Below are 15,127 nucleotides of genomic sequence, written 5' to 3' on the forward strand. Positions count from 1 at the left end.
CGCGACAATGTGTTGAAAGTCTAATACTGAAAACCCGTATGTGGTTTTTGCCCTTTGAATGTTGGAAAGTGTTTTGCAACGCATTCCTCTTTAATTGGTTCAATTAAATCAATGCAATGGTAATCAATAGCAGTCTTGTTCATTCACCCTGGGGTCACCCTGCACAAGCCAAACTCACTGCTGTGAACCACCAAAACAAAATCAATAGCTTCAACAAGCCTTTTCAAGGATTCGGCGGTCTCGTCCCCATCATCTATTTTTGCAGGGTATTCGGACCCTCTAGTGAAAGAAAGGTGTTATTACACCATGTAAAAGCCAACGCATCGAGAAAGTGTTTCGTTTGGCGGCACTGACATCCGCTGGCAGGTTACTCTTACCGCATTAAACGAAACAGAACGTTTTTTTGACAGCGATGTATAATGATCCAGTGATGACTTATAACACCGAACGACCCTTGTGAGGATAAACGGATTAGAAAATGGATGGATGGATTGTCTATTTAAAAAAAAAAAAAAAAGAGAGACTAGCAAAAATGACGACAGAAGTCCTAATGCAGGGGTGTCCAAAGTCGGTCCTGGAGGGCCGCTGTCCTGCCTGTTTTCCAGCTCTCCTAGCTGTAACACACCTGATTCAAATGATCAGCTCATCAACCAGCTCTGGAGCAGCTTTAGAACAATCCTGATGATGTGAATCAGGTGTGTTGCTCCTGGGAGAGCTGGAAAACAGGCAGGACAGCGGCCCAGGTCCTGTTTTTTGTTTACAAGACTTAAGGTTGCCATTCATGAAAGGATGCTATGGAGTGAGGCACCGTGATGCGAAGTGAGATCAGTCAAGTTAGTCATCGGAAATTTACTTTACAGAATCCGGAAATTGCCTTATAATGTTGTCTTTTCCAATTTGTGATATCGTGGAAAGATATTATTTTGTTATATTTGAGAATAGTGTGCTAAATATACCTTTTTTACAGTATGTCAATCTACCGTCGAGCATACAACAGGGATGTGCAATGACCTGCACCAGTTACCCAATTGGTCCCGTCCCTCTATCACCTCAGGGCTTTATGGGACCAGTTTGGCCAGTTATGTGAGATTTCAGCAGAACTGGAATATCAAGGGAGAACTTGCCCAGGCCTCAGTGTTTGTGTTCCTCAAGGGAACAACCGCTCGGACCGGTTTCCTGGGGTGGGGAGATGAAGGATGGGAGGGTGTCAGACAATCTCACTCGCCGTTTTTTTTCTCTGTGTGTCCATATTACTCCGTCCATCTCTGGAGCGTAAAGGGAAAAAAGAAGGGGAGCCGAGGGCATCGCCCCACCGTGTGAGGTGAGTTGTTGGGTGCTGAGGTGTTGCCCTTTGCCGGCAGGTGTGTAGCACAGGTGGCAATATCTGTTGTGGAGGTGTGAAGGCAGGAATTATCCATAACCTCAATCGACATCAGCATGCATGCTCATTTGCATGTGTGTGCAGGTTCAATAGAGTCAGTTCTGGCTTGGGCATTTTTCGAATGTTATCAATAATGGGTGGTCAATGATTTCAGAAGAGGGGAAGTCACATTTCGTTGTACGGTACTAGGGCTTTCATCCCCCCACCCCCACCCCACCATGCATCAAGGGTGAATGAGGTTAGAATATCGAAACTTTTAAAAGCCACGGTCAAGTTGGGATGTGTACTTTTGTTTACCTTTGAAATATTATCTACAATTTATACCTCATGCAGGCATGCGCTGGTCATTATGTTGCTTCAGCGTCATGTGCATGTCTGTTTGTGTGTTTGTGCTGGATCATCAGAAAGACAGGCAGGTCTTCTCTTGCACCACAGAGATGAGCAAGACATATCCCGACTTGTTGAAGAGGGAGTGTGAAGCTCACTGATCTAAATGGAAACTAATATTAAAGGTTTGCAATTACGGCATGCCTTGTCTTCAGAATTACCAAAGTCAGTCCCAGCGGGTCTTTGTCCTGATTTTAAAAAAACGTTAAATGTTCTATGTCATATACATGTATATACATATAATGTATATACATGTATACACACACACAATAATTAGCTGTTCCAAAGAATCCTTTTTTTTTCTTGACACAGCTGTCCCTCTAAACCATACAAATTTTGGATAATTATGGTAAAAAGGGTCATTTAAAACGTGAAATCTCAACGCTACTTATTACACTTGATAATTTGATTCCAGTCATTTGGTTCAACTGAAGTTAACATGATGTGATTTTGCGGGCCACATAAAATGATCTGGCCCCCAGGCATGAGTTTGACACGTTTGTCCTACGTCATATCAAACGACAGCTCTGTTGTTGTATTGGCTTTTTTTCTCCCCACACCAGAAAAGTCCTTTGGTCCAGACCAAAAGCAAACATAATTATTTTCTTTTATTGTGGTTTCTTTTGAGGGGTTCAGCCTTTACTGCATCTCTCACAATGCATTGGCGGCGGACATTTTGAAAGGCGAGGCCCATTAACAATTCATCATGCCTTGTACATGTGTCATTGTTGGCTGTAATAGTTGGGGGGGAAAGGGAGGAAAAGGTTTCTTTCGACTTCAGAAAATCATCACAAACCAGGTATACTACGCCCAACCAAAAGTAAAGCGACTGACAAAGAGGCAGGCCTACTTTTTACCGGAAGCTCAGTTGTTGCTATATTTGCAAGCCACATATATTGCCATTGGTTTGCAGGATTCTGGAGAGAGCTTCAAATAAACCTCAGACGTGCGGTTGTTCCCCTTTTCTTTGTGAATAGTTATCACACAAGAAGATAAGTATACAACACACCTGACTGCTACCTGCGTGTTGTTTGAAGGTTTATAATTTGCAGAAATATCGGCGCTAATTTTGATGGACATGTCTGCCTTTTAATTTATGATAGCATTTAGCTAGCAGATGTTCGTTGTTTAATAAATTGTTTTAAATGCCAGTTTTGCATTGAACAACAGCCAGTTTGCAGTGACAAATAAACACCTTTAAGAACGTTTTGCCTCTTGTACAATAGGTTGTCAAGCGCCCGTCCAAAACAAATAATCTTGAACGTACATTTGATGAGAACATGTGAATTTCATTTGCCTACTTCGTAGCGCTGTAATTCCGATCTGGGTGACTACCACCGCAAGACTATTCTGCATGGACTTGTATCCATGCACATATATATAATAATTGAGATCGAAATAAGTCACGCTGGGCAGTACTTGCAAGTCAGCAAGCCAGTCTTGCTGTTGGTGTCATGTTGCGAGGTGGTGGTGGACCCCAAAAAGCAGGCAGGAGGGAGGAGCAGGGTGTACTTGAAGAATTGTATTAAAATATAGAGAAAACTAAATCCAAAACAAACCAAGTCCAAAGTATCAAACAAAACACACGACTGAAGATAAAACATAACAATGACCAAAACATGACTGAAACATGACAAACAAACATGACAGCAGCAAAGAGCACCAAACAAACATGACAGTAGCAAAGAGCACCAACAACAATGAGTCCTCAGGCTGGGAGTCCGTTTAAAGCCACTAATTACCTAACGACCAACAGGTGTGCAGCTGCAGGGGCGGGGGGGGGGGGGGGGGGGAGCCCTACAGTGCCACCTGTTGGTCCCAAACCGAATCATGACAGTTGGAAGTTTCAATAAGGATCCTAATCGCATATCAAAGACAATATACCACACACTCGCCTGCCTATCTAAAGTGTCCGTGTACATCTCCATTGCTAACGATTATCAAAGCCCACTAAAAAATTCTAGTGACATAAACCAATCTAGAAATTTACACTTAACCTACCAGCGTTTGCAAGGAAAAGGGAAGCAGCCTCCCACTGTGGCCGATCGACTGCATGGCATTGTTGTGTTAATGTTGTTAGCACAAAAGTCGAACCCCTCGAGTCATACTGTACTTTTTGCAAGAGTACACATTGATGTGTGTGACGATCGAATTGGACGGAAATGACGAAAGTAGTACGCAGAGCACAAACCCGGAAATGGAAGAAAATATGAAATTCCTACTTTCTGCATAGTTGTGCTGTTATTAGAGCTGCTAAATGATTTTGAGTGTGAAGAGCAGGTCATTCAATGCAAGTTTCACGACACTTTGTTTCTAAAGTCGCATGTATCCAGTAGGTGGTACAAATCCGTAGTGGTTTGTACTTTTTATTCAGACCTGATCCAACATACCACTACGACAAAACAACATAACAGTAACACAACAATCCGACACAGGCTGACAGATACCTGGGAACTAAATACAAGCAAACTGACGAGACAACACCAGGACAAGACAAAGGGTTGAGGGAGATTATTGGTTCCCACAAGGGACTCGGGTGACAACAGATGGAAACAAAACCAAAACGAGGAAGACAAAAGCCCATGAGGAACCAAAAGCAAATGTAACGTAAACAAAAACAGAGTCATGACAGTACCCCTCCCTCAAGGGATGGACCCCAGACATCCCAAAGTCACCCAGTGGTGGCTGCAGGATGTGTGGCACCAGATCAGGGATGGGCGGTGGCTGCAGGACATGCGGCGCCAAAACTGGGATGGGTGGCGGCCACATGACGTGCGGCGCCGGAACTGGGACGAGCAGGGGCCGCAGGACGTGCACCGCCAAAGCAGGGACTGACGGCAGCCGCAGGACGTGCTCTGAAACCTGGGAACTAAATACAAGCAAACAGACGAGACAACAAACACCTCGTCAAGATCCAAAGGGTTGAGGGAGCTGATTAGCTAACGCAAGGGACCTGGATGAGAAGAACAGGGGGACACAAAACCAAACAAGGAAGACAAAAGAACACGAGGAAACAAAACTATGACAAAACCAAATGTAACCTGCACAAAAAACAGAATCATGAAACAAATTTATTCATAGGTGTGGATGCAGGATAGTTTCCACTCACCAATGCGAAATAATGATATGAATGCTTAGTTTTTGTCTACCTAACATACCTGTTTATTTGCGTGCTTCTTGGCACTATCTTTGCCAGACTGTTAACAAAAAGTAAAAAAAAGGCCAGTGTACATTAATAACATAAATTCAGAAGACAAAGCGTCTTCATTTGTGTTGCGCATATCATACACAAGATAACTCAATGTGCTTCACAGTTACAAATCAACATTTAAATACTGTACAATGTTTAAACAGGAAATTCAACACTAAATATAGAGACAATTAAAACAGAAGAATTTAAGACATTTAAAAGCAAAGTAGAGAAGTAAAAAGTAGTTCACTAAAATTACTGCAGGAGCATGATTTTGAAATGATTATAGAACTGCTCTAAAAGACCAAAATCGTAGGTATGGGAGGAAAAGCATCATTTTTAATCTCAATTTAAAACAATTGACACTTGGAATTAACTTCAGTTTTGTCAGCAGCTTATTCCGTTTTTGTGCAACATAGCATCTAAATGCTGATGCACCATGTTTGCTTTCAACTCTGGGCTCGACTAATTGACCCAAGTCTGCTGACCTGACCTCAGGACCGTATTATACTACAAAATAAACTATATGATTAAAAAAAAAACTCATGATGCAAATAGATTCACAGTCTACACCACCCAGAAACAAAACTTCATGGAACAAGGTTAAGTTATATTTACATAGTCTTGCTCACTTAAATTTAAACAAACAGCTAAATAAGGTCCCACTTGTGAAAATTTCCTTGCATTTTAATACACTTATTGTAACCATATTTCTAAACAGTCAGGCCTTGGCAGAGGTCTTGGTCTTGTTAGATTAAGTTTGACTCTGTACGTATACAATCAGGATCATGCGTAAGCAATATAATGGAGAGCCAAGAAAGCAGCTCCATGCCACCTCTGATCACTTTGGTCCTTGTTGTCTTGTTCAAGGCCATCATGGCAGTTTTGGAAATTAACTAGCACCTCACCCATATAGTGCTCCATTGTGTGACGTGAGTAAGAACACTGCATGCAGTCCACAAGCTAATTGTAAAACACCAGAAATGATATCAAAAGTCATATTCGCTCCTCCATGTTACCCTCTGTCTTTGGTGTGCCAGTTTGGTAATTTTACTCATTCCTGCATGAAGACATTCTGTAAATTACCACCCGCACACATAGTTCTGCTGACACATACGCATTTGGGAGAAAAAAAAAACGTTTGTGTACTTGATACACAAAGTTCACATTTGCTTTCCCAGGCCTAGCTAGACCGGTCCAGCCAGCTGTCATCATCGTCAATATGACAACCAAATTTGACAACCAAAATGTGGTGCAGCGCATGTACGAAGGTGCATGACAAGGTCCTGGGGCGTAACGTTTTGTTAGTTAGCATTAAAGCACATGCTAGAGTTAGAGTGGCTTTTTTTTATTTCTTTAACTATGTTTGCCTCATTGCCTGATAGATAAAGCACTAAATTAGCTGACTGCAGTGAGAACCTCGAAGGGCAAACTCAACCCGTTGGATGCAGTGAGAACCTCCAAGGGCAAACACAACCCTGTTGGATGGAGCTCAGATTTGCTGTGAATATGGGGGGAAACTCTGAGCATAATATTTGAAATCTCATGTTATTTTCCGAATGTTCACACAAGTTCACAAATAAGGTTACCATGCAAAACACTACTTAACTCTTAGAACATGTGACAACCTACAGTATATGGAGACACTGACAATTTACCAAGTCATTTTTGATTAATATAGTTACATCAATAAAAAATGTGATTTATTCACATATACTATCATCTTTGCAAAGAAATTCCCAAGGTATAAATAGTATATATATGAAAATACATATTTACAGCAAAATTATTGGAGCTAAGTGATTTTGCTCTTGTAGTTGTGTGAGTACTGATTACTATATTGCCTTAATAGATTTTTTTCTTTTGTTACAGTATTGTCGTCAGAAATAGTGATGCCTCAGCAGATAACCACATGACACTATAGGTAAGTGTGAAAATCTCATATATATATATATATACAGTATATATGCTGTTCACCTGTAAAAGCCTTGAAAAATAATCATTCTGCCTCCAGACTGACACGCTACAGCGAACGTGAGAGCGATGGAGAGTTTCAATGAGCTGCTTCTTAAACTCAGGGAGGTCCATGAGCGAGAACTTGAGGGTACGAGGAAATAAATGATGTTTTATGAGTTTAAAAAAAAAAGGCATAATTGTTTGAGATGACCTAAAAATTGAGTGTGTTGTGTTTAACTTTCAGGGTGGCAGATGAAGGTGCAAGAATTGTCCAACAAGAAGGGTTGGTGAGTGAAGGCTTCAATTTCACGGTTTTGTCTGTAGACAAAATCTTGTTCCCACATTGATGGCAATTCAAGATGAGCAATCGATGAGTCGAGCCGTTTCAACTGAGCTGTGCACTCCACCTGTTACTTCTTGTTGTGTTCAACTCTCAAGGTAGTTCTTGTTCAAACAGGTCCAGTCCGAGAACCCCCCCCCCCCGCCCCTAAAATTTTTTTTGTCATGAGTAGAGAGCAACAAATTTCACACAACAGTTACAAGTTACAGTAAGCCGTTTGAAGAGACAGAAAACGATAATGTCCACCAGAGGGGGACAGAACGGACGAGCCTGAAGAGTCGCCGTTTTTTTACTTGGGATGGAAAGGAAAACAGTCGAGAAGATTGAAATAAATGATGCTTTGATAAAGTAACAACAAGGAGGTGGGGTGCAACGTACAATGTACAAGGACAACCCTGTCAGGATGCAGATATGCTTTTTGATATCGCCCAAATCAGTTGAAAAAAGCTACGATATGACTTCGTGTGCGTGTGTGTGTGTGTGTGTGTGTGTGTGAGTGTGTGTGTGTGTGTGTGTGTGCGTGTGTGTGTGTGTGTGTGTGTGTGCGTGTGTGTGTGTGTGTGTGTGTGTGTGTGTGTGTGTGTGTGTGTGTGTGTGTGTGTGTGTGTGTGTGTGTGTGTTTTCAGTGATACAAAGCGAATGGAGGAGCTGTTCACAAAGAATCAACAGATGAAGGAGCAGCAGCGAATACTCACTGAAAATATCAAGACACTTGAGAACAGGTATACAAAATACATGTTTTATTCACATTTGAATAAAGGTTTGAAATTGAGTGGACAAGCAGCAATACATATGCAACATCTGTTTTTTTCCTTTAGCTTCCATTCTTTTAATTCCTCCTCATTTGTTATTCTTTGCTCGTGCGATGCAACTCGCAGACTGAGGGCAGGCCTGTGTGACAGATGCACAGTCACTCAGGAGGTGGCCAAGAGAAGGCAGCAGGAGTTTGAAGTCTCTCAGATGCAGACCATCCAACACATCACACTGCTAGGTAGTCTTTCTCATTAATGATAACCAGAAATGTGTCTCAAGCATGGTCGTATATCGAGTCCTTTAATACAGGGGCTCAAGCTTTTGCGTGGGAAATAAGCGCCAATCATTGCAAGATGGTAATACCAGCACAAACTGTGCTGTAAATAGTAAAAATAAAGATGGCGGTGGTAATGCACCAAATGCATTTGCCATTCACTAAAAAGAAGTGGGGGGAAAAATGTAAGAAGAAAAATAGGGAAGAAAAACAAGAATTAGTCATGGCAAAGAATGTGGGACCGGTTCCCCAGGTAGCTCACTATTATACTGCACCAAAAGACACAATAACTGAACTGGAATCTACCTTTGGCCACAACATGTCGTGGGATTCTAGTTAGGGTAAGCCATTTTAAACTATAAAGAAAAAAACATTTCCATAGTTAGAAGCAGAAGTTTTGAATCGACCTGGAACTCGTTTGCTACCGTCAATACGATTAGAAAACAGGGAATTTCATGTTCAAATCCGAGCTCTAATGTTAATACTGTCGATACAAGTCACACCTGAAGTTATAGTACCAAACCAAACTATTGGGGTGGGGGGGGATGCAACTGGAAAAATAAAAACTATCTAGCACTCCGCTGTATTTTATTTTTTTTTTGCTCATGGATTCCCTCTGTCACTGTGTCATAGCTGGAGAGACTAATGCCCTAAAAAAGGAAAACAGGAGACTACGAGATGAGATTGATCATCTCAGAGAAGCATTAAGGTAAGTATACAGTGACAACAAGAGAGCTTGTTTAAGATGTGTGCAACAGATTCAACGATGACTTTGCATCTTACAGCCACACACCTTTGGAGGCAAAACCAAACACCTCCCCTGACCTTTCACCTTTATCTGGACCTGTGTCTCTCATCACCATGGCGACTGGCAGGGCTACCTCCGACCAGCCAGTAGATGGCAATGTTGCAGTGAAAACGGACACAAACCAAATGGCTGATGGTGAGGTTGAAAAATGACCCAGCAGTCAGGGGAAGCGTTTCTCAATTTTTTTTCCCCATGTTCTAAATTATTGGCGGTTTCTATTTGACCGAACAGAGCCTCCGTCAGAGTTCAGACAGCTCCAAGCAATAAGCAAGAGCCACTTTGTAAGTTTAATTTTGACCCCTTCTACATACAGTTAGTTCCATGCACTGTGAATTATTTACATTTATAAAACTGGTGATAAGGATATAAATACATTTCTTCTCATAGCTTGGTTTCCCACTTTTGCCTACCTTATTTTCCTCTTCTTTTAGTTTATTATCGCCTTGTTGTGTATTGGACAAGCGGAGCTATTTGGGTCAAACTCTGAAGTATAAGACAGCCACAGCATTCTGCTTTTAACGTGATATACAGAAAGTTAGCAGGCAACATATTTGATGAATCATAAATAAATAAATAAATAAATAAAGTCTTCTTGACATGAACATGAAGTAATTGTTTATTTTTGGCTTGGCTGAAGGCTCTCTCAACTTTCACTTCACCGCCCTGGAAGACAGAAAGCAGTGTGACACATGGCGACAGGAGGTAATTCACTTCAGTTAAAATTGACTTCCAGTATATCCTGCCGATTCGCAAAAGAAGTTGTCTCAAGGAAGCTACATATGGAGCAGGTCTAGAACAAACTCCCCTCACACATTAATGGACTAATTGAACCCCACAAGCACTCGGCGATGAATTAATGGAGAAATTCCCTCTAAAAAAACTTTTGAGAGATCCGAGACTCAAGAGTGGGGCTGCAGTCTGCCTTGATCACTTGGATCACTGGGCAGACAGAGTGCAAGAAAGTTATAAGGGAGCAATGTTTTCTGTATTAAAAGTCCATTCTGGGGTGGCCCGGTAGACAAGTGGTTAGTGCAGAGGTGCCGGGTTCGATTCCAGCTCCGGCCTTCCTGTGTGGAGTTTGCATGTTCTCCCCGTGCCTATGTGGGTTTTCTCTGGGTACACCGGTTTCCTCCCACATTCCAAAAACATGCATGGCAGGCTAATTGAACACTCCAAACAAAAATAATTTCATGCTGGTGGGCAGTATAGCACTGCTTAATTAACTGCATATTAATTAATGTAGGACAAAATCGATTATTTTATTGACAAAGTCACTCAAATAACTTGCACCCGGTTCAACCATTTTTTTTTTTGGTTTATTCCTCTCATTCCTCACTTTCTCCCATAGATCTCACGTTGTGGGAGCCCCGGACCAGGCACCCCCAGTTCCCTCTCAAGCTCTTCTTTTGAGGACGACCTCACTCAATGCTGATGTGAATCCAACCCGACATACAATCAAAGCCCCCGTCCCCTGTCGCCCTCAACCAATCAAAAGCAGCCCTGTTCCCTTTCCTTGGGCTCTACCCGAATCTTCTGCCTGGGCTTCACTGGCAAATTCAGGCACAAACCTGGCGAGGCACCCTTATCCTAAATCAAATCTTCCTCGATTTCCAAACTTGGTCCCAAGTGGCCAGCACACAAGCCTTTCCAGCATTCAAGATCAGGTTTATGGGACTCAGTGGCACAAAAACAGCAGCTTCCAAGGCCCCATTAAAGAACCAATCGTGGTATTTAGGTTGAATAATTTATCAGAGCATACAGGGATTCTGGGTAAGTCTCAGGAGAAGAGGGACACGCAACCATCCACCACCGAAAGGGTTTCTGGGGATGGGCTTAGAGATCTCTGCAATGGTCCTCTCGATCTGTCCGACAGAGGAAAGTCGAAACCTAGCCAAACAACGAAACATGAACCTTCTTTATTCTCACAAGAGGGAGAGTGTGTAAACAAGAGAACTGACAAGGAATTGATGCAGAGTCTTCCCACACCTGGTCAAACTGCATCGCCTCCCTCTTCTCGATCCTTGGCACCATCCTTACCTCTGGTCACGCAACAACAAGACGTTACGCAACACAAACAGAAGGTACTTAGACTAATCAGTGAATGATGACAAGAGATTGTCTGGTCTGTCGTACAATGTCTTATGCCAGCAGGTGGTAAAAGAGAATGCGGAGCAGAAAAAAGAGGCCGATGAAAAGACAGAGCAAAGCAATGGAAAGAAGGTCCCTGCCCTCACTATATCATTACGTCCAGGTAAACAAGGTTCATAAATAATTGAGTTGGGAGCCATGCATTGATCTTTAACGCAGTCATGTCTTGTTTCTGGAACAGTAGTCGTGCTGGAGAGTATGAGTTCCGCTATTCAAATGCAAGACGGTTTATCAACAAATGGCAAGGTAAGGTGATGCTGAGACCTGCAGGTATCTTTTCGTATGAAAATATAAATTGACGGGCACCAGCTACACATGAGGAAAATTAACCCTAATTCAAGTTTTCCGACCCACAGTTGTATTGTGGTTGATTCCTTATTAATCGCCGTGTGTGGTGGGTACTTGGGGGAGACAAGCATCGATTAACTATTACCAGCCATTCCTTGATTTTTATTTTTATTTTTTGGCATGTCAAAAATGTGGTTGTCGGTGAGCATAAACTTGCGCAGAGTTGTGACTAAATTCCAAAATGATGAGCTTTCTCCCATCGCTGTGCCGAAGAAAAGTGGATGAGCCATTTGACCAAATGCTGTGAGCAATGTTGTTGCTTGTCTATGTGTGTCTGTCTCTTGCCTTATGTTATCCGTGTTCTATACATGAATGCACAAACACCAATAACAACAACAAAAACACTTTGTTTTTTGTTAACGTTGTTTTCACCGTGAACGTGTTTGGCAACAGGAAACAGATTTTACAAGTACAGTATTTCAATAAGAAAATTATGATATCTGTCTCATCGCAGTCATCTCCGCCAGCCGTCGAGCCAAAAAACTCAGAGGAGCAGGTGGAGGAAAGGGAGGAGGATGAGGAGGAAGTGGAGGAAGAAGCAGCAGGGGAGGAGGAGGAGGAGGAAAACGTGTCAGAACAGGCAACCAACTATGCCTACAAGAGGAAGAAATTATTCGTGGACACAGAAATGGACCAAGACTCAGACACTGACGGTGAGCATCAGTCTCAAGTCTAAAGTTAGCTTCTTGCCCACACGGATTTTTTGAAATTCTCTTTCCTCACTGTCATAGCAAAAGCAAAGAAGGTCAAGATCACAGTAAGAGCTCCGGAAAAGAACTCCAGCTGATGGGAGCGGACTGGAGCTCTATCACAGGAGTTAAAGGAAGATTGTACCCGCAATTGGGGATCCATAAAGTAGTACAGTACATTCCGAAGTTTTAAAAGTAGTTCGGGTTAAACTTGAATTCATTGAAAACCATCTCCTAAATTGCACGCAAATACTGGGGTAGGGGGCGGCCCGGTAGTCCAGTGGTTAGCCCGTCGACTTCACAGTGCAGAGGTACCGGGTTCAATTCCAGCTCCGGCCTCCCTGTGTGGAGTTTGCATGTTCTCCCCGGGCCTGCGTGGGTTTTCTCCGGGTACTCCGGTTTCCTCCCACATTCCAAAAACATGCGTGGCAGGCTGATTGAACTCTCTAAAATTGTCCCGAGGTGTGATTGTGAGTGTGGATGGTTGTTTGTCTCTGTGTGCCCTGCGATTGGCTGGCAACCGATTCAGGGTGTCCCCCGCCTACTGCCCGAAGAGCAGCTGGGATAGGCTCCAGCAGCCCCCGCAACCCTAGTGAGGATCAAGCGGTTCAGAAAATGGATGGATGGATACTGGGGTAGGCTCTTACCCAGCCAGATTGCCCAAGAAATCCAAAAAAAAAAAAAAGAGACCCATAAAAGCTATTTAAAAGCAGTCCTCAAAAGCCATGCAAATAACTCCTAAGTGACTATGAGCAATATTGGCCATGACAACAGAGCACGTCAGTCCCCAAGTGTCTCAAGAGTAAAGCTCTCTGGAGATACTTGCAAATCGTTCCCATGTGACTTACTGTGGCTTGTTTTCTCAATGCCCGAAAACACTCATGACACCAGCCATGTAATTTATGCAACACTATAACAGCAGAGAAACTTTCACTGGGACCTGAATGGTTGCAACGAGGCTTATAGGGAACACTTTTCACTTGTCATTTTCGCTCATCTGTGTCTATTAAATGCACTTAAATGGTGAATGGGCTTTTTCATGTAAAGTGCGTTTTTACCCACACGTTACTCTCAATGCTTTCACATAATCTCCGAACTCACCCAATGATGGCACAGCATCGGGGGCATCTGTGAGTTTACTATCTTGCTTTTGGAGACTTTAGCATTTATATCCTACAGTAATTAGAAAGAATAATTCGATACCACATTTGGCTCTGTCGCAACAAATCTAAATTTGTTGTATCGACTCTATGCTTTGAGACTCCCTCAAAGGCTCAGTACAAACTGTCTTCTTGTTTTTGAAACATGTTTGGAACTATTTCACTTTCCTGGCATTGGTGTCACCACTTTAGACTACGAAGTCCCCCTCATGTTGCCTTCAGAGCCTTAGGTGGCCCAACAAAGGGGAAAAAAATGAGTAAAACAACTTCCTCTTCCTCTTTTTCATTTTCAACATGCACATATTTTGCAACTACTAAGTTTCCACTTACAGCTGTGACAGCATCTGTTCATGCGGAAGGGTGCGTGTGATAAAACTACAGTTACAATGTTGGTTTAATGATAGACTGCTGCAATGTCACTGTGGCTGTCGTCCACCTCGACCGGGCTCAGTCTATTCGCCGTGTCATTTGTAATTCCATAAAAGCAGTCATTATTTTTTTGTTCGCTCTAACATTTGCACTTTTTGATTTGAATTTTGTATTTGTCTGCACTTTGTTTTTAGCCTTTGTGTGAGCGACCCTGATGCTGTGATACTGAGCTGATCGTCTTTCCAAATGCATAAGCAAACATGATGTGGATGAGTAGTCAATGGTTTCCTGTTGTATTTCAGTCAATTAAAGGTATATTGCAAATTTACTGTTGTTTACTCGTCTGTTTATTGTGATGCAGTCAATTACAACTATAATTTACTGCCTATACACAATTCATTCACTCCCAAAGACGTTTTTAAACATCTTTTCAGACTTGGTCCAGAATTGGCTGGTACTGATCAATATACTGTATGTTGTTTGGATTCACTAAATTGTGGTGTCCGGGTAACTTTTGTCAAAATAAAAGGCAACATAATGCATGCTATGGGAATTACTAAGCAGAAGTAAGAGCCCAATTCATATTTTAAGAAGGGGATTATGCAAAATCTTGTGGTGTGATGATCTTTGATCATCAAATTTCTCAGCCAGTCGAGTAACTTTGTTGAAAGGTGATCATCACTGTGCTGAGCCTCATCAGGACTTTTGGTTCCTTAAAGTTGATGTCCAGAGGAACTGAGACCAATGTGACCAAGTCTCCAATCCCTTATTTTATTTTTTAATAAGTGATGTACACCTGTCAATGGATTATTTTTGGTCACAGTTTTTGACAGAATGTCTATTAAAATATGGTAAGAGGTTGAAAAAGAATCCATTCAAGGATGCTTGGTCAATATCCGTCGATTATTCGTATTTCAAAAAGGTAGAAATAATAATGATAGTGTCACATTTTAGACTTAATATAAAGGCAAGAGAATGTATTAAAAATGCATTTCATTTATGTTCTTTTGGAATGGGTGTTACAAAATAAAAGCACATAACACTAAGGAAAACACACAACGCAGATGCAGAGTGAATACTTTGTTGCTTCCTAAGCCGCTGTCACGCACGACAGTGACGCTACCTTGCACGATATACTGACATCACATGTTCCATCAAAGTGGTTAATATTTTTACATGTTACAAAAAGCAAAATATACACCCGCAATTACTAAGACTTTATTTGTGGCAAACATGCTTATGTTGTGCGAGTATCACTCTTAATATTATATTGCTAATCATAATACTACTAAATTGAACGTTTTTGGGGGGGGGGGGGGGGTTA

At 42.0% G+C, this 15,127-nt stretch overlaps 1 protein-coding gene across 5 annotated transcripts; it reads left to right on the forward strand.

Annotated features, from left to right (window-relative positions):
- Positions 1-1,235: 1,235 nt before the first annotated feature.
- Positions 1,236-14,131, forward strand: rbbp8nl (RBBP8 N-terminal like). Of its 5 annotated transcripts, none has more exons than XM_086106852.1 (15): positions 1,236-1,321; positions 6,831-6,882; positions 6,973-7,062; positions 7,159-7,201; positions 7,881-7,976; positions 8,073-8,245; positions 8,915-8,990; positions 9,067-9,224; positions 9,321-9,370; positions 9,727-9,791; positions 10,438-11,170; positions 11,238-11,340; positions 11,419-11,483; positions 12,040-12,238; positions 12,317-14,131. In XM_086106852.1, the coding sequence occupies exons 3-15, from the start codon at positions 7,002-7,004 to the stop codon at positions 12,370-12,372; spliced, it is 1,878 nt and encodes a 625-aa protein (XP_085962978.1). In that variant the 5' UTR covers positions 1,236-1,321; positions 6,831-6,882; positions 6,973-7,001; the 3' UTR covers positions 12,373-14,131. The 5 variants fall into 5 exon arrangements, with proteins under 5 accessions (XP_085962978.1, XP_085962992.1, XP_085962984.1 ...); XM_086106866.1 differs by having other exon boundaries at positions 11,422-11,483; XM_086106858.1 differs by having other exon boundaries at positions 11,241-11,340.
- Positions 14,132-15,127: the final 996 nt, after the last annotated feature.

Source organism: Hippocampus guttulatus, chromosome 1, assembly GCF_054856545.1.
Source record: "Hippocampus guttulatus isolate MCC_2025c chromosome 1, RoL_Hgut_1.0, whole genome shotgun sequence".
Lineage (NCBI taxonomy): Eukaryota > Metazoa > Chordata > Actinopteri > Syngnathiformes > Syngnathidae > Hippocampus > Hippocampus guttulatus.

Coding starts and splice junctions, on each gene's coding strand:
- rbbp8nl (XM_086106852.1), top strand. CDS start 7,002: ATGGAGAGTTTCAATGAGCTGCTTCTTAAACTCAGGGAGGTCCATGAG. Junction 7,977..8,072: donor ATCAAGACACTTGAGAACAG/GTATACAAAATA, acceptor TTTTTCCTTTAG/CTTCCATTCTTTTAATTCCT. Junction 8,246..8,914: donor CCAACACATCACACTGCTAG/GTAGTCTTTCTC, acceptor ACTGTGTCATAG/CTGGAGAGACTAATGCCCTA.